At 36.7% G+C, this 20190-nt stretch overlaps 1 protein-coding gene and 1 long non-coding RNA gene across 2 annotated transcripts in view; one reads left to right on the plus strand and one right to left on the minus strand.

Annotated features, from left to right (window-relative positions):
* The window catches only part of LOC134789386 (TWiK family of potassium channels protein 9), a 48833-nt gene extending 29390 nt beyond the window's left edge, over positions 1–19443 (minus strand). Inside the window, exons 1-2 of the mRNA XM_063760018.1 lie at positions 19155–19443; positions 7545–7771 (exon numbers count right to left, since the gene is read on the minus strand). Of these exons, the coding sequence (XP_063616088.1) occupies positions 7545–7697 (153 nt within the window). The 5' untranslated portion in view covers positions 7698–7771; positions 19155–19443. The remainder of the gene's footprint in view (positions 1–7544; positions 7772–19154) is intronic.
* Positions 1–20190, plus strand: part of LOC134789411 (uncharacterized) — a 550672-nt gene that overhangs the window by 335233 nt on the left and 195249 nt on the right. The gene's annotated exons all lie outside the window — the stretch shown is intronic.

Consider the following 20190-nt stretch of genomic DNA (forward strand, 5'->3'; position numbering starts at 1 on the left):
TAGGCACAGTGAGCCATTGAAGTGTTTCGCTATCCACCATCCGATCAAATCAGCTGAATTGTACCTGATGATTTAGTTATCACATTAAAAGCAATACGGGTATCGACCAATACAAAGACTATGCGGCAGTAAATTAAATTCTTAAGATTTTATTGAATAAAATTAGGTATAAATTAGACAAGAAACTATTATTATTTACTTCTATCTATACGGCACCCAGACTACGTTTTAATCCAGGAATATTATTAAGAATAAAAAATCATGATTACATTTACTTGATTAAGAATGAGATTATTCTTATTAATTTTTTTATTGGAATACTTTTGATGGGTATAAAATCAACATGATTTTATTCTTAGGAATTCTTATTCAAATAATGATTTTATTCTTGAATGCCCAACACTGCTTACTAAGTATGTATCTATTTAATTTAATCAAAATTATTTCACCTACCAATGTTACAGATACTTAATAAATATAATGAATTCTGGTATTAATGAAAGATTTGAAGTATTAAAATAAGGTTATCACTGCTATAGATAATATATATATATATATATATTTTTCTTATCGCTGCATTAAGCAAAACAAGGTAAATTACGACTTTTAGCTGACACAACTCACCGCATCTGAAAACGTTTAAAAGTAATTGCTCATTATAAAATAAGCTCATAATAACTATTATGTCATTTGTCAACAATGGTTAAATATCTACCACACTACCACAATCCGCTAACGCATGTATCTTTATCACAAAGTGTTTTTTTTAATCACTCTATCTAAAGATATACTATACCTACCAGTAAAATTACTAGTTAGGTTAAAATTTTTCCTTAAATCAGTCTTTAATCTGTAGGTACATACCAAGTTTGAACCCGAAAATAGAAAAATAATATCTAAGTAGCATTAAAAATATAACTAAATAATAGCAGATATTGCTAGGATAGGATGGTGTATACTTGCAGCAAGCCCTTTTCTAAAAATTCCAAACTAGAATTGCTCCGAAATGAACAAAAACAATAAGAACACACACAGGTATAAAGATAAACAAAGGAATGGCCGCGCTGCGGCTGTCGCTCCAAAATAATACTGTAATCGCTCAATAATGTTTTCAATTTTAGCTTAAGGACTCAAAGTACAATATTGTTTGAATTGACAATAAGCGAAGTTACCGACAAAAAAACGTGTTTGTGCTGGAGACTTAATAGACCGCCCATGCCAACCAAGGTTATTCAATAATAAGTTCAATTTAAGTGTGCGTAAAGATTACAATCGTTTGAACTGGTTCAAAACCTTATTATGAGTTATGAGGTAACTGAATCGACTGGGTTTTTATTTCGGTTACCGGTAACCGAGGTTAACTCGATCTGATACGGTTACCGAATCAAAGTGTTACCTTATCAGACGGTTACCGTTATGGTAGGGGTTTTTATAACCACTTCTAAAATAACCCTATGAAAAACCCCGGTTAAGGTAACCGGTTCCGGTCCCTGGATAGCCCACGCAGTGCAAGTGTCATTTATACGACATAATTTCATAGAAGTTTGACGTTTAAAATAACACGTGCACTGCGTGGGCTATCAAATCCGCTGCAGACTTTTCATGGACTGACTCTAGTTATTATCGTTACGTATTTCCTACATGAGACTACTTGGCAGCCAAAACCGAATCCTTATTGCGTTTAAACTTTTTTTTTATGTTAATAATAACAAGCCAAATTAAAGGCAAAGAATTCTTATTAGAAAACAATACATCGACGCTTATCATGAACAGTGGCACAACTCAAAATGAAATGCTATTGCATTTAATATTCTATCTTTTACTGGTAAGATTTAAAATCGAATGGCAATTCATTTTGTTTTGTGTCACTATTCATGATAAGCAACGACATGACAATACTTACCATTTTATTACAACGTTGTCTTGCAACGAACAAATCACATAAAGTTTTATCTCATACTACAAATATTTTAAGAGTGACAGAGAAAGATGCTCGCAACTTCGGTGTTCGCGATAGGCCATCGTCATAATATATATGAGACAACATCGATATCGTCTACATTGTAAAAATTGTGCTTTCTATTTCCATAGAAATATGAATTCCTCAAAGCTCCTTGTAGCTAAAAATAAATTTTAATTTTTGGCATCGATACTTTTAAAATTTTGTGTCAGCGCCCTGAACGGCGTGAGCGTGGAGAAGAGATTGACTCAGACACAAAATTAAATCGTAGATTCTCTACTAAATTTACACATGACACACGCTTTGGATTAAAAGTTCCCAAAGTATAATATTAAGTATTACTTATACAAATATAAGAACGTATATGGAACGTAAGAGATCGACGAAGCATTTCTCTGGAATTACAAACGTATAAGGATTTATTTATCTTATTTAAAAATTACATATTTACATAGGTGCCTACCTATTATCTGCATTCATTCAAGATACCTTCATCGCATGTTACGTAAGTGTGAATTCCCTGAATTGAAAGAAATATTTGGGGACAATTATACACATACCAACCTATCTCCAAACGAAGCAAAACTTTAATTATACTTTAAGTATAAGTAGAGTTAGACTAAGAAGAGTCTGCAGCGATTTTGATAGCCCACGCAGTGACAGTGTTATTTTAAACGACAAACTTCTATGAAATAATGACGTACAAATAACACTTGCACTGCTTGGGCTATCAAAATCGCTGCAGACTTCTCTTGGTCTAACATGATTGTCTAGAGGGCGCTACATTATTCTCATGTCATTGTACTATGTATGTAGTTATATTTCGTAACCATACATAGGTTCTGGTACATTGTTGATAAGATTGATCGTCTCCCAAGCGCATATTTTTCAAATATATTTAAACATAAATATTTTTCAAACACAAACTCATTGATTAAATGATTAATTTTACGGATTAGACTCATTGTTTTGTTATGTTTTGTTGTTGTTGTTGAATTTAACCCGTAAAATTATTCAATGTTAGTATATATCACAACAGTTTAAAACTGATTCAAACTCATTTTTTTTATTGTTTCCTCGATTGTATAACAGTCAGGTCTGATGTTACTTTGGAAATGTTTCATAGCGAAATAGTTTAAGTACTGTTATTTTCCAGCTGTTTATTATTTATACTTCCAAATCAAATTGAAGAACCTTGTGTGATGTTTGCAGATGACGCGACTATATTGTTTTAAAGTGAGAACAGGGACACAGATATGAACGATAATATTAAGCGCAGCCTTAGAACAATTCTAGATTGGCTTGAGACTCTAAATCTTAAAGTGAATCTAACTAAAACGAAGCTGATTCAATTTAGGCATTATAAAACTCCACCAATTCCTTTAGATATATCTGATGCAGTGACTCCTATTGAGGAAATTACAAATGCTAGCTTTCTAGGTGTTAAAATAGACTCTCAGTTAAATTGGAAGACTCATATTGTGTACTTAAACAGCAAGATTTCAAGTAGTTGTTATGCCTTATCAATACTTTCACAAACATGTTCGGAAACTGTAGTAGTAAATGCTTGTTACGGAAGTGTGTATCCACTACTTACATATGGAGTTATCTATTGGGGTAATACTGTCGATGTACAAAAAACATTTAAACTACAAAAAAAAATGCTTAAAAACTGTATATCGTATGCGCACTGAGGAATCGCTTCGTAACGTGTTTAGAGAAAAACGTCTTTTAACTTTGACATGTATTTACATCCTAGAGATATGGTTATTCATAAAAAGTCTAGCTGCATATTTTGTAAATAAGTCATCATTAAAAAGCAATATACGAGACCAGTACAAATATGATCTTTACCTTTCATATTCAAGGGTTAACAACTCTATGTACAAAAAGAGCACTTTTGTTATGGCTATCCGTATTTTCAACCATCTCTCTCTAGACATGAAAGCGCTAGACGGAATTATGTTCAAACGGAGGCTCAAGAACTGGCTAATAGATAAAGTATTTTATGATGACAATGAATTTATTGCAACAGATACCAAACATATACAGTAGGGATGTAACGATACATGATTTTGCCGATATCGATACGATACCGATACCGATTTTTGTACTGAGCTGTACGTTCCTTCTATGGACTGGGCGCTCGAGAATCCCTAAGAGAGAAATTCAAAGAAGTTAACATTCTTATCTTACCGTTGCATCTCAATATATGTTCGGAAAAACATCCACGAATTCAAGGTTAACAGTGATATCCATAACTATAACACTAGAAACAAACATAAACTTGCTGTGCCCGCCCACCGTCTCCGTAAGGTTAGTAGTGTTAGCACGTCTTTCGTCGGGAACTGTACACGTTTTTATCACAAAGTCCCCACCGATATAGTGAATTTACCACTTCATAAATTTAAGTCGCACATTAAGCGCTCCTTGTTAAGTAAGGCGTACTACAGTATAAAAGATTTTATAAATGATAGATGCCTTTAAGCCGGTAGCTTGATTTCATTAGTATAATAAGAGTTAAATAAATATATCTTATTTTACGTTGTGAATTAAATATGCTAGTTTCCAGTAGAATTGACACATGAGACAATCATGTTCTCGCTTGATTATATTGTTTAATTTTATTTTATTTTTGGACACTTGGAGACCTTATACATCTCTAAGTATTTATTTATGTTATTTTTGATTGTACATACCTATATTTTTAATGTTTTTGACACTTAGAGACCTTTACATATCTAAGTCAATTTAGGCTAGTAATTATGTGATGAGCTGCTATACTGTCTTTTTATGTAACATACGAGCACAAAATGCTGTGTCTTACAGCTACTTGTTATTACTATTTTAATATTAATATAGGCCGGTAGCTTGAACATGTCATGCTCGCTTAAAAGTCTTTGCTTACGGTGGCGTCGTTGATCGGGTCGCCACTTTCCCGAATGAAGGTTGAGGGAGGCGATGGCTTAGATATGATACGCGTCATACTCGTGAACGGGTGCTGTTAGTTGAGACTGGTCTGTTTAAGCTTACACGAGCTATTATACTTAGTAACTTTATTTTTATTAATTTATTACAGTGAGACGCCTCATTCTGCTATCGTATGTTTCTTTTCTCTTAATGAATGTGTTAATTATACAGGATATTGACTTTTGGAGACCCTATACATCTCTAAGGATAATTTGATAAACTATATAATCTTATAGTTCTGACACCTAGAGACATTACCTCTAAATATTATAGATTTTTTTTTGTGTTTTGTATCTGTATTTTTTATGTAATTCGACATTAAGAGACCATATACATCTCTAAGTAATTGTAATACGTTAGTTTGAATTGTTAGTTGTATTTTATAAAATTGTGTATGTCTTGTTATTATTTTTGCTTGTATGTAAATTCAATGTTGACGTGTAAAAGTGCCCTTGTGTTCTATTTGCTGAATAAATATTTGATATTTGATTATTTCATAGAAGTTTGTCGTTTAAAATAACACTGTCACTGCGTGGGCTATCAAAATCGCTGGAGACATTTCTTAGTCTAACTCTACTTATATAATTCAAATTTTGCTTCGTTTGGAGATAGGTTGGTATTAGGGATGTACCGACTAGTCGCCGACTAGTCGGGAAAGCCGACTATCCGGCCACATTTGTAGTCGGCGATTAGTCGGCGACTAGTCGGCAAAAATGGCCGATTAGTCGGCACTTTATTAGTGAAAAAAAAACAGAAAAAAAAAATAAACAGTCAATATGTACCATATGTTTTATGTCTATTTTACTAAATTACCTATTCAGGGTGCATAACAGAACTTTTGTTCATATATAATTGACCGTTTGATCGTTATCTTATGTTATGTTGGTGGGCTGGTGTTTTCCTCTACAGGTCGATCTCAACTGATTCTCGTATAATTTCATATGCAAGTTCGATAGTTAAATAATTTTATTATTACTCAGTTTTTGTTTTTATTAATGGTGGAGCCATGGGGAAATATTAGGTAATGTTACTGCAAAATTTAGAGACTTAGATAGGGCACGTTGCTCGTAAATACGCTGACCACAGGGGATAGGTTCTTAATTGGCGAAATAGAGCCTTGGAAATACCTCCTACAAGCTGTACTGACGGTCTGCTCAGGATCGCAAAATAAAAGAAAGACAGAAATTGAACGAGGATTCTTGTGATAGGTCTTTGAACCTGTAGAGAACACCTTTTAGCCAAGCTAATATGATGGACAGCGCAACCAAAGAAGCAAAACTATTGTTTTTCACCTGAACTTATACGAAACTAATGATCTGGCCGACTAGCCGACTAGTCGGCCGACTAATCGGCCATTCGAGCGCCGATTAGTCGGCTAGTCGGCTAGTCGGCCAAATCAATAGTCGGTACATCACTAGTTGGTATGTGTATAATTGTCCCCAAATATTTCTTTCAATTTAGGGATTTCACACTTACGTAACATGCAATGAAGGTATTTTGTATTAATGCAGATAATAGGTAGGCACCTATGTAAATGTGTATTTTTTAAGTAAGATAAACAAATCCTTATACGTTTGTATTTCCAGAGAAATGCTTCGTCGATCTCTTACGTTCCATATACGTTCTTATATTTGTATAAGTAATACTTAATATTATACTTTGGGAACTTTTAATCCAAAGCGTGTGTCATGTGTAAATTTAGTAGAGAATCTACGATTTAATTTTGTGTTTGAGTCAATCTTTTCTCCACGCTCACGCCGTTCAGGGCACTGACACAAAATTTTAAAAGTATCGATGCCAAAAATTAAAATTTATTTTTGGCTACAAGGAGCTTTGAGGAATTCGTATTTCTATGTAGATACAAAGCACAAAGATTTACAAATTTTACAATGTAGACGATATCGATGTTGTCTCATAGATATTATGACCAGACGGCTGAGACGGCCTATCGCGAACACCGAAGTAGCGAGCATCTTTCTCTGTCACTCTAATTACGCCTTTGGAGTAAAAGAAAAAGATGTCCGTAATTTGCGAACTTCGGTTTTCGCGGTTATAGCCCTGGCTGAGTGGTGGTGGAACGGTTTCCTTAATGCTAGACAGCAACGGTCGCTTCACTGAGTGCGACTGATTAAGTAAATAATTATTATTGAACAAAATAAAAACTACAGCTTTTCTATTTAAGCTTCATACCTACCCCCAGTAAAATAGTACATTTATCATCTGAAATGTTGTTCACCATATTAGGTTTTAATACTTTTAATAAGTTTTCTAGATTTTCTATGGTGACTTATCTGTAAGAAATCTTTGCTTAAGTGCGAACGATTCCTAATTTCATGATTGTCGGCATACCATACCACTCTCTGCTACTAGCTACTACGAGATACTCCACCCCATACACTTACAGCCACGTTAGTTAAGAGAATAGTGAACCGACCGCTTCTCCAATTCTCCTACAAACGTAGTCCTCATTTTCCTTTCTGCATATTGACATTATAAGACCCCTTGTAAAAGTTGGGATCACAAAAAAAAAATTAAAAGGCTCCTAACTCATAAGTATAATAATAATGTAACCAAAGCAGGTCTCGGCAAGCGTGTAAATAAATACAGATCTTACCAATCCCCCACCGGCGGTGTACAGCATGAGCGCCACCAGCAGCCCCACGTGGGAGAGCGCCGCTCGAGGGCAGAGGCGGCTCCACGCCGAGGGCTTCGGAACGCCCATGAGCGACTCCGTCTCCCATGTCACGCCGTTCATGCCTTTGCCCATGGCGTCACGTGATCTTCACTATCCGTAGCATTGTTTATTTGCACTGACTTCGAGTGTGCAGTGGCGTTTGTATACTGGAACAATAAATATACAAATAACTCTTTATTGCTAAGTTTCTTGTGTCTTTTTATTAGGGCGAGCGAAGCGAGCCCTATCACTATTCGACAATCTATGCATTCTTGTGGTACACTTTACGGAAAAACTATCGCACTGTTAGGTTTGAGATTTAACATAGTAATTTATATTCATGTCTAGATGTGTTATCAAGCATAAAAATATCATTATATAAACATAAAAAATAAATAAAAGGGTAAATAATGTGTATTACTACTAACGCCATCTGTTGGACTAATGTTAGTTATTTCTTTTTCTAACAGATGGCGTTAGTAGTGACAAGGTTAAAGGTTGTTCCGTTAAAATGCGCTGGGTTTTTGTGGCTCAATATAATTGGGTATTTGACTATACTAGTCAAATGAGTTTCTTTTTTCGAACTGTTAAAACGATTTGCTACTATGGAATTTATATGAAACACTAGCATGTGACGTCACAAGCAAATTACCTACTCTTTATAGTTGTTATCGGGTTTTAAAATAGAAATTGTGACTAAAAATAACTGCTATCTACGTTTCTCTATTAATCTTCTGGTGCTTTATTTCTTGCATGGTGTAAAATAATTTATCTTAAGTACAGTCAAATACCCTATTAGTAGGTAATCATAATTAATTATGGGTGAAATTTAATACGTGACTATATATTTTTTGATTGAATCGATAATCGTTTTTACTACTATGGCGGTTAAAATCACACGTGATTGATTTCGAAATTGCGGCAGTAATGCAGTTGGCAGTAATATCGCAGTCGGCAGCAGTATTGCAGCGCGATATTACTGTCTTACTGTTTCAAATGCCAAAATCGATTTCGCTGCCAGGGTTTTTGACATTCGAGGCAATAATGTAGTCGGCAGTAATATTGCAATCAGCAGCAGTATTGTAGCGCGCAAATGTCGAAATCGATATCGCTGCCAGGATTTTTGATATTTGCGGTAGTAATGCAGTCAGCAGTAATATCGCTGTTGGCAGCAGTATTGCAGGGCAATAGTACTGCCTTACTGTTTCAAATGCCAAAATCGATGTCGCTGCCAGGGTTTTTGACATTTGCCGTAGTAATGCAGTCGGCAGTAATGTCGCAGTCGGCAGCAGTATTGCAGCGCGATATTACTGCCTTACTGTTTCAAAAGACAAAATCGTTGTCACTGCCAGGGTTCATGACATTTGCGACAGTAATGTAGTCTGCAGTAATATTGCAGTCGGTAGCAGTATTGCAGCGCGCAAATGACAGGCGCAGCCAGGATTTTTGATATTTGCGGTAGTAATGCAGTCGGCAGTAATATCGCTGTTGGCAGCAGTATTGCAGGGCGATAGTACTGCCTTACTGTTTCAAATGCCAAAATCGATGTCGCTGCCAGGGTTTTTGACATTTGCGGTAGTAATGCAGTCGACAGTAATATCGCAGTCGGCAGCAGTATTGTAGCGCGATATTACTGCCTTACTGTTTCAAAAGACAAAATCGATGTCACTGCCAGGGTTTATGATATTTGCGACAGTAATGTAGTCTGCAGTAATATTGCAATCGGCAGCAGTATTGCAGCGCGACATTACTACCTTACTGTTGCAAATGTCAAAATTGATGTCGCTGACAGTATTATTGACATTTGCAGTAATATAGTCGGCACTAATATCGCAGTCGGCAGCAGTATTGCAGCGCGATACTGCCTTATCGTTTCAAATGTCGAAATCGATATCGCTTTCCACTCTGGACGACCGGCTAAAGCAAGACAGAGGCAGAGGGCCCTTTTTATCCACCCTTCTATCGGGTGGCAGAACTTCCCACTTCCCAGGAGCCGTAGGAATGTTTCTTCCCAACAGCTCTCCACAAGCTGCCCTGCGTTGACTGATTGTACTGGTCCATCAGCAAGCGATGGGGTTGTCACATCGCTACGCCCATATTCATGTCTACCGGTCAAGAAGCTATAGGTGTTCCGGAGATTTGTAAGGCTTGCTCGGAGTTTAAGCCAACACGTGAGGCCCTTTTGACATTTTAATGAGATGTAGTAGTAGTAGTAGTAGTAGTAGTAGTAGTAGTAGTAGTAGTAGTAGTAAAACACTTTATTGTACAAAAAGAAACATAAGATAAGACATGAAAAAACACACAAAGTTTTATAGTACAAAGGCGAACGTATCCCTTTCAGGGATCTCTTCCAGTTAACTTTTGAGCAATTGAGGGAGAATTGGAGAACGGTAGACATAAAAGCTGTACTAAACGGTATAAAAATATGAGAAGTTTTGGATACATCAAGATATAGATGGTTCCCTTATAATAGATTAAACCTACGTAATGTTAAACACTCAAGTATTGAAATGTAGGAAATAAGAATATATTCGCATGAGGAATTTAATATAAGTATCTATTGATATAATATAATACAAACACTCTCGATATAATATAATACAAAATGATTTGGGGTATTAATTATTTATAGAAGCCCTTATATCATATCATATCATTTTTAGAGTTCCGTACCTCAAAAGGAAAAAAACGGAACCCTTATAGGATCACTTTTGTTGTCCGTCCGTCTGTCTACTAAGACCTTTTATCTCGGGAACGCGTGGATGTATCGAATTGAAATTAAAAGCACAACTTAGGTCCTAAAAGCTGTGAAAAATTTAAACTTCTAAGGCCCACTTGCACCATTCCACTAACCCGGGATTAAGCGGTTAAACCGTTAACCTAATGTCAAATTGTACTGGTAACTATGGTAACGCCAGGTTTAACCGGTTAACCCCAGGTTAGTGGAATGGTACAAGTGGCCCTAAGAGTTCTAAGTGATCGGAAAAAAAGATACGGCCGTTTATGCCGCAAAAAATGTATATTTCGAAAATCTCAAAGGAATCAAAATGTACCTATAAAGGGGCCCACTGACGGACTTCGCCGGACGATATCAGCCGGCCAGTTAAACGCAAAATTTGACAGCTCCGAACAACTGACAGGTTGATATCGTCCGGCGAACTGGTAATCTGTGGGCCCCCTTAAGTATGGTAATTCCCGTTGATCTAGAATTTCTAGAACTATGAAATTTGGCAAGTAATATGACAAGTACTGGGAAAATATTTGAAAACTATTTTTTTTGTAAATAAATTAATAAATACGTTAAATTTGTACGGGACCCTCGGCGGGCGAGTCCGACTCGCACTTGTCCGGTTTTTTTAAGATGAATCTCTTATTAAAAACTACCTTAGTAATAACTATATAGGTAGAAAAATTCCGCGAGCCCTTACAAAGCTCTGCTTTTTGCTAGTAATGAACATTCCTTTGCTGGAATTTACAGTGGATTTAATTGTATACCTAAGTACATATGTTACATAGGGAAGCGTGGTGTTACGCAACACGGGCAAATTTTTGCTTACAGGGTAGCTCCATCCCTTGCATTATATTTTATGTGTATTTTTTCACATAAAGAATATTATTTTTTTTTGTATCCAGATTCAAAAAAAAATATAATGCTTTACTCGTACCGTACTCGTAAATATGTGTAATGCTCAAACTGCAATTAGCGCTAGCGTTATGTTCAATTAGAATTATTTTTAACACTTTCGCAACCAGGCAAAATTTCAAACAATACCCCAGAAACCGACAGTACTCGCTAGTCGGGCAACGACGTGCAACTCAATGCCGCACGCCGCGAACCCGCTAGTCGGGCAAGCGGCGGACGCTCAGGGCTGTGCCAAGTAGGGTTGCCAACTTTTTTTTGGTGGAATATAGTATTTTCCAGAATAAGGCATCAAACTATAGTACATTTCAAAAAAATATAGTACTTTTAGATAAAATACTAAACATGAGTGTAATATACGTTTAATCGGAAATATAGTATTTTAGCGTACTATATATTATATAGTATTTTTCCAAAAGTATATAGTACAGAGAGCCAAAATATATTACAATACTATATAATATAGTACGGTTGGCAACCCTAGTGCCAAGTAACTTTCGTATAAGTACGTGGATAAAATTAAATCTGCTGTCTCATCTGTTTAGGCTCCCCGTTTTGTTCTTCTCCTAATTCTAACTCCTATTGATACATATACCCGTGTATGCAATTTCACGTAACCAACTAATAAGAATTTTTATTTTGTAATCGCATTAGGTAAAGTAAATAAAAATACAAAGTGAAGTAATAAAATAGAATAATCAACTGTACCAACTTTTCGACCACATAATAATCAGAAGACTTACAATTTTTTCTGTTAGTGGCAGTGGCAGCCCTGAGGTAGTGAATATGCAATGCTTGCCCGCCTGTCGGGCACTTCGGCGTCGCGTGTAGGTTTATAGCTCTTGCCCGACTAGCGGGTATGCCGGCATCTGAGTAAAGTTTACGAGTGCCCGAGAGTCGGGTACGCGGTGTCGAATGTGTTAATAGGTGACGATGATCCTTTTGTCATTATGCAGCCGTGCGATGGCCAAGTCATTATACGTATTACAAATTAAAGATATCTTATTGATACGGTTTTAACACCCCCTGGCACTGATTAAAATAACCGACTTGGTTTCACATTACATCTCAAAACTTTTTTGTAGTAAAAGCGTTGCGAGACTTGCACCTTTTTACATGTAATGTTTTTGATGGGATTGTATTTAGACAATTTGCAAGTTAGTTAAATGTGCTTTGAGTGAATGCTGAGTGGGAATTCTGCTTGACGTTTATGAGTCACACGAACCAAGCCGCCGCCATACAATCGAAGTTACGCTCACATTTTATAACGTAAATTTGTAAGACTATCTCCATACCAAATGTCATCTAAATCGGTTCAGCGGTTTAATACTGAAGAGGTAACAGACAGAGTTGCTTTCACAATTGTAATATTATTTGGGATAATAGGAATTGTGTGTTTGTGTACTTATATCGTTTATCTACAGTTTTCATTAAGTAAGTAAAATTAGAAGGGTTAGTTACAAAAGTTAGCATATAAGCGTGGCGCGGAATACAGAATTAAACCCGTTGACTTTAGGCAGCGTTGGCTTACTAAACAATTTTATTAGTGGAAAAATTATTAAAGCGTTGAAAAGACGATAAATACCTACATAGTAAGTTACAATAACAGAATAAAAGAAAATTATGGCTACTTATAAAATAAAACTAGGTATTTAAACTAAACCTAACTCAAAAATATAAAAATACTTGGCCTTTTGACAAGGTGCCCATCAAGCAGGCAGCATTCCCGCGCTGTATCGCGATGGCAAAACCTTTGCGCGAAAGCTGCCTGCGCGAGGGTCCCGCGTTGTTCCCCTCAACCGCTACCCGAGCTCCATGTGGAACCCACACCCACAATTTGACACTAGGTTAACGGTTTAACCGGTTAACCCTGGGTTAGGTTAGGTTAGCAAGTGGCGCTTATGCAATAATATGTAGTACTTCTGGTAAATTATATTTTAATTTTTCGAGAAAGCTTTAGAAAATCTGTTTAGTTTCTAACACTGAAAATGACTTAGCACTAGCGTGATTTTAAAGGCCATGAATCTAACATGGCATGCTGGCATGTTCGGCGTAGGTAAAAGGCAATTATTTTATCGAACAGTGGCGTATGTTTGCGGCTAAGGGGTGCGTGCTGCTCTTGGCTTGGCCCACTCTAGTGTTGGTGTAAACTCGAGCCTTTTTACTTAATAATAGGAGAACTGCTCCTCATATTTAAGACTCGACTCAGTACTAACCCAACTAAGGTAACAATTATGATTTCAGTCGTCTATGATATTGCAGCTATATTGTAAATTATTAAGAGGAAAGGGGATGACCGCTTCTCCATGCCCCCGTACCCATACCTAGTATGACCTATAAAGTCACTACGAAAAGTATCACTGGTGGTTAAAATTTCACCCTGTAGTTTGATGTCAAACATTAGTAAACATACTTATCTATCTTCTTAGGCAAGTACCTAATAGACGCACAGACCGCACAGTGGATATACAGAAAATTCTGTTGTATTGGTGTCTTTCCATATAATCCACATGGATAGCTAGCCCCGAAAATGGTAATATATTACGATTTATGATAACGACAGCGACGAGTTAGCTTGATATGTACGAGTAGGTACCTACTATCCTTATTATTTGTATGTCTTTGGATTTCACGGGCCTATAAATCCCGGTCTTTTGATAGGCTTGCGTGGGGATATAGATCCAACAGGTAGAGGCCCCTTGGAGATCTTTAATGTCATGTAGAACACCTGCTGGAACCCGTTCACAGGCGCAACAATAGACACTATCTATTTATCTATCCTTATTATTATTACTGAATACAAGCGTCTGGCAGTAGGTTCATTGGTGGTGGTCAAAGCATGCAGGCTACTTGAAGGATGCAAGTTTTAGAGTTCTGGGTGAGGTGAAGTATTAAGGGTAATTTATGTACATACGTACATACATCACTGGCTCAGTGACCCAAAGAGGATCTTGGCCTCTGACACTGAGAGCGCCACTCTGCCCTATTCTGCGCCACTTCACGCCAGTTGGGTATTCCGAGGGCGGACAGGTCTTTCCAGCGGTATCTGGGACGCCCCGACGGACGTGTTCCGCCCGGGTGCCCCACATACGCTCTTCTCACAACACGATCCTCCCCCATCCTCTCCAGGTGACCGAGCCAGCGGAGTCGTGTGGCTTTGATCTCGCCAATTATATTGGCCATCGCAACAAGCTCCTCTAGCTCCCTATTTTTCCTTCGCCTCCAAGTCCCATCTTCCTCTCTGATAGGCCCCAGAATCTTCCGCCAGATTTTCCTCTCCGCCACTAAGAGCTTGCTCTCTTCTTTCTGAGTCAGCGTCCAAGCTTCACACCCATACATCAAAATTGGTCTAATTACAGTCTTGTAGACTCGAATCTTGGTCGGTCTACTGATCAGCTTGGACACTAAGACTCGATGGAGCGCTGCCGAGCATCTTAGGGCGTTTTGGATTCGGATATCTATCTCTCCCAAGTAACACACAAGCAGGATAATAGTAAAATTATCATCTTATTCAAATTAAGATTGTATAAATTTTGTGTATAAGCGGTGGAAATTACTAAATTCGGAATAAGAAAATATGTGGGCCTAGTGGGGCCTATATACCAATAAATGCTGAATAAATTTTGCATAGTATCGGTTTTGCATATTAAAGCTGAAGAATACTTATTTCTTACACAGTTAGTCAGACATTATTCAGCTTAAAGCATTTGTGGTTACTAAAAGCTGCATAATAGCAGCATTAGCATCAATTAGCTGTATATATTTTGTGTCGTGAGATATTAAGTAGACAATATTAAGAAAAATGTGATAGTGGCTACTAAATGCTGAAAAGAAGCGTCGGTGAAGACTTTCAACTGTATTAAAGCGGTTGCAGTTTCTGTTTTAATGCTAGTTTTTTAATAAAGGTGGACGCTATTACTGGAAGCTGTAATGAAATCCACATATTATTTGTTATTCAGTAGCTGCATATATGGGTTAGTTATGGCTTTTATAGACATAACGTCTGAATAATAAATACTAAAACAACACTTATACTTAAGTTATAGCGATTTTAGTACACATATACTATCTTTTCTTGCTAAAAGCTGCAAAATGAACGCAATGAGCAGCGCTATTCAAACTACTGCTTAGTATCAACAAATGCGCGGTGGAGAGGGTTCCGTAGCTTTATAAGTTTATACACGGTCAACAGTGCTACTTGAGCCTGTTTGCTTTGAGCTTGAGCGTGTTTTTATTTTATTTTGAACGCATCTTGCGTATTTATTCTTTAATCCAACCCTTATTTAAAAATCGAGGTTTAGTTTTCTTAACAATTCTCTTCGATTGGTTATTTTACACAAGATGCATTGTCGTTTTAATGACGTAAAACAATTGCTAGCTACCATCGTAAACACTGTTAACTGACCATTTGCATACCTTACTGCAACGAGATAAAGTTTACCAATGGCCATTTAAGGTTGTTGCTAGTTGGCAAACAAGGTGGCAAATGCTAGTTATTGATATTGTTGCATTAAACACTTGTAGACTCGGCTGGGTAAGAGAAAAATTAAATAATTACCCCCATTAAAATATAGCGAAATCGATTCTCCACAATCGATCAATCGATTTTGAACAGACTGTTTTTAGGTTTCAAGTGGGTCTACTCATACCCATCCCACACTATACTCGTACTCATACCTAAACCATACTGCCCATACCAAACTATACTTGTACTCATACCCGTCATACCCGCTACTAATATACCCGCACCTTCGCACCTATACCATATTCATATTCATACCATACTCGTAACCACACCATACTCATACTATACACATCTTCGTACTCACTTGGTACATCTTTGCGTATACCTTTACCTACTACATATTTGTCGGAACTGATAACGGAAAAAATAACTGTGTAGTCTGCCGTGCCCCCAGATTTATCATATAACTTAAATATTATATCGCGTTTATAATATTAGTAGGAAGTAGGATTGAATATTGCCCGTGTTACATACCTATAATGTTTCTCATCAAACTAGTGAGGATCTATGTGGTTTTTACCATTTGTGTATAGAACCCTAATATGATTTAAGATTGCGAAAACAATTACTATTATACTGATGTTATTCAAAACTTGTTGTTCTAAAACCATTATTATCTAACATGTAGCTTAGTAACGCGAATAATGTGAATGCCTATTCAGAAATTTAGCACATAATAGCTGTGGCAGCAGCTTATATTCAGCACAGTCGGACGCCATTACGGTTGCTCATATTCTAACCTCTAAAATTAAATAGGAATTTAAAATGAACTGAAAAACCCATTTATATTCATTTATAAAACTAGTTTTATCGTAGCATAACTTGTTAAAGTACATTTTCTATCACTAAAACATCTAAACACCGCAAAAAAAATTACAAATTTAAAAGTGGAGTACTACATTTTCTATATTTACTTTCTAAACAGTGCATTATTTACGCGGCGCTTTAAAATTTTAAATAAAATGTATATATATATATTAACAGTAAAGTCGCATGCGCAATGAAATTGATGTTATGTAAACATCAAATCAATATATGGGTAATGTCCTCCTTATTTTGTATTCACTTCAGACACTACACTTTGACACGAGTTCACAAATTAAAATGGAAGACAAATCATACACAAATAGCTGAATATATTTTCTGTAACAATGCACTTTTGAACCAAAAGCTGCATAACGTGTGACTAACTGAGTCATTCTATACAAAGCTGGATAACTTTGGTTTAAAAGCGGAATAGAAGCTTTTGACAGCCTCTATACAAGTGTTATTCAGCGATTCAATGTGTGGGCACACACTTATACAGCTATTACATTACTGTTATTCAGTAATAAGCGGCGTGGGCTAGCCCACTTTGCGCCCAAACCTTCTGTATAACGTCTGTATAAGCGCTTATACAGACGTTATACAGCTACCTTATTCAGCATACAGTACGGAATGCTCTATTATTCAAACGATATTCAGCTACTTTTGTGTTACTTGGGCTTCGTCCCTTCGGTTGGTATCAGTTACTGTGCAACCAAGGTACCTAAAAAGATCCACACCTTTGTAGGTGGTTGCTCCGACTACTAGGTCTTCTCTTTTCACTCTGGTGTTCTTGTACCTTTTCATTTGGAGATATTCAGTTTTCTGGTGGTTGATTCTGATAAGAATTCTGATAAGGGTAATTTATGTACGAGTAATTAAACCGAATTCATTTTTTGCCTGCGGTTTTTGTTTCCGCAATAATGCGCAATGTTGTTTATTGTACCTAATGATAATGATAAAATATAGGACCCTATGTAGGGGCATTCCACGAGACTGTCACTTACATAACGCAATTCTTCTAATACTTCTGGAAATGCTGAGTAAGCGATATTGGGTCAGGTAATATTTCATGACTTGGCTAACAAATTGGCAGTATATTCTCGAGATTCACGTATTTTATTGAGGTAGCTGCCATACAAGGCAAAAGCGTTATGTAAGCGACAGTCTCGTGGAATGCCCCTGTAAATGAGACTTCTTACATATATTATATAGTAGTAATATATTTAATCATTTCTTCAATATAAAATTAACTCAATGTTATAAAATACTGTATCCTCTTCAATTCTTCAATCCACCGTGTTCTAAAGATTTTGACTAGGTACGTATATTTCTCAAATCTGCAAACTTGTGTCACTGATTAAATTAGGTAGTATGAATAAACTAACTCTACGTCTGCCTGTTTTAGAATAGAGTGACCTAATTTCGATAAATTAAGCTGTAGGTATGCGGCAGGCTATGTAAAAAATAATCTGCAATGGCGGAGAATTACGTAGGTACAGTCACCTGCAATAATATGTTACTCTTCGAAGGCCGCAAAAATATATGACACGCTCTTATGGCACTACAAATAAGATCGTGTCAGATATTTTTGCGTCCTTCGTTGTGTAACATACTATTGCAGGTGACTGTACTTACATAACAAAAAGTGAAAATTCTAATTTTCTCTAGACTTAAATTAATAATGGCAAGTTGCCAAACTAACCTTATTATGATTATAAGAAACAATTTATATCCGTTAATAAAAAAGCCAAATATGATAAGATTGTTTCTTTTATTAAATTATAAATATATAGGTACCCCAAAAGATTAAAACAGTTTACTCATTAACTCATAAACATAGGTATTTAGCTACAGTAAGCTGCAGAGTTAAGTGACCCCCCTGCATAGAAATTTGTTTGCGGGGGGGGGGGGGGGGGCACCTCTGCAGCTTACTGTAGGACTGTAGCTAAACACTATATTTATTTGACGAAGGAACACATTTTAAATCAATAAATACCAATCAAGCCCGCTGATCGCAGAGCGTGCCAAAGAAACATATAGGTACCTATGTACAACACAAAATAACATAACTTACACATATTACACATAAACTAAAATAAATGTCATATAACTACGAAAGAAAAAGTGGCCAAGGCCTCCAAGGGTCTCTCGCATATGACATCTATTTCAGTTTACAATTTATATGTAAGTATAACAGTGTTCCTACTTAAAATAAATCAAATTAAAATATTTTCATTTAAATTAATTTGTGTCCTAATAGTTACCAATACCTACCAATAGGTACGCATGTCCAACAAAACACATAGCTACGCTTGAAAACATTACCCTGCTTGCCTCATTAGTCGGGTAACAATGTCTTATAATTATCAATAAGACCAGCATAATAAGATTAATAAGTTATTTAATGTTGATAAAATAAATAGTTGACTTTTTGTCTTTAGGAATCATTAATCAGAATCACTGATAATCTTGAACTTTCACCCTGTAACCATGAACTCTTCCCTTTTTCGAGATTACGAGAAAGTTAAGTCGAATCAATCTGTTTCGAAACTCGAAACTTCAATAAAGTCAAACCCACCTTGCGTCATTTCATCTTACACCGATTTTTTTGCAATTTTCTCCACTTTCGCAAACTTAATCACTGTGCTAAAATAAAGCGTGTGCTTAACCGTCTGCTTCCACGAAATTTTCAGTCCGGTACAAAATAAAAGCACTAATTACCATTCAACACATTATTCAGAGACGTGACAAACATTTGAAATGCTAGTTTAGTTATTGTACGAGCAAAGGCACGTTCTGAAAGTTTGCGCGGCGACGGTGGGAGAGACACGCTGTCCCCGCCGTGGTTCGCTAACAACTGAAACTGATTACGAGCTTTTGCTGAAAAGATAGTTTTCGCGTGATTCAGCTACAGGCATTCGTAGTACTAGTGAATACTCATAGTAACATTCTAAAGCTGTAGTCAAGAGTGTGGAAATTAATAGTTTACTAGTAGTTCGCCCCGAACTGAGAACTCGCGGTTTGCCAAAAATTATATAGAGCGATTGACTTTGTTGCACCTACTTACTCGTATAGTTCGACATAAAATAGTAGAAAATAATATTCAAGAAAAAAATACCGACTTCTATGGAGGCCGGTGAAAGATTATTTTACAAAGATGGTGCACTACGTAGAAAAGGAGGTAAAACCACCCACTTTTCTAGTAGGTAGCATTTCGTTTCTGTAAGGGTCGCAGTTTTAGCCTCACGAACCCACTTCTCTGATAGCAGTTCGGTTCTGTGAGGATTGCAGTTCGAACCTAACCAAAACCACTTTTCTAGTAGCATTTCGTTTCTGTAAGGCTCGCAGTTCTAACCTAACCTAACCCACTTTTTTTCGGTTCTGTGAGGATCGCAGTTCAAACCTAACCTAACCCACTTAACGGCGCGTGCGGTGCGGTGTACGGGGGTTTGAGCGGGGCCAGTATGTTTGGCATCATTATACTTTATACCTACATTTTATGGTAGGTAATCATAGTGGTTTATTTAGCTTAGGTATCAGTGGTTTTCCGGGTCAAGGTCCGAGTCCGGGTCCGGGTCCAGTTCCGGGTCCAGGACCAGGTCCAGGTCGAGGTC

Source organism: Cydia splendana, chromosome 3, assembly GCF_910591565.1.
Source record: "Cydia splendana chromosome 3, ilCydSple1.2, whole genome shotgun sequence".
Taxonomy (NCBI): Eukaryota; Metazoa; Arthropoda; class Insecta; order Lepidoptera; family Tortricidae; genus Cydia; species Cydia splendana.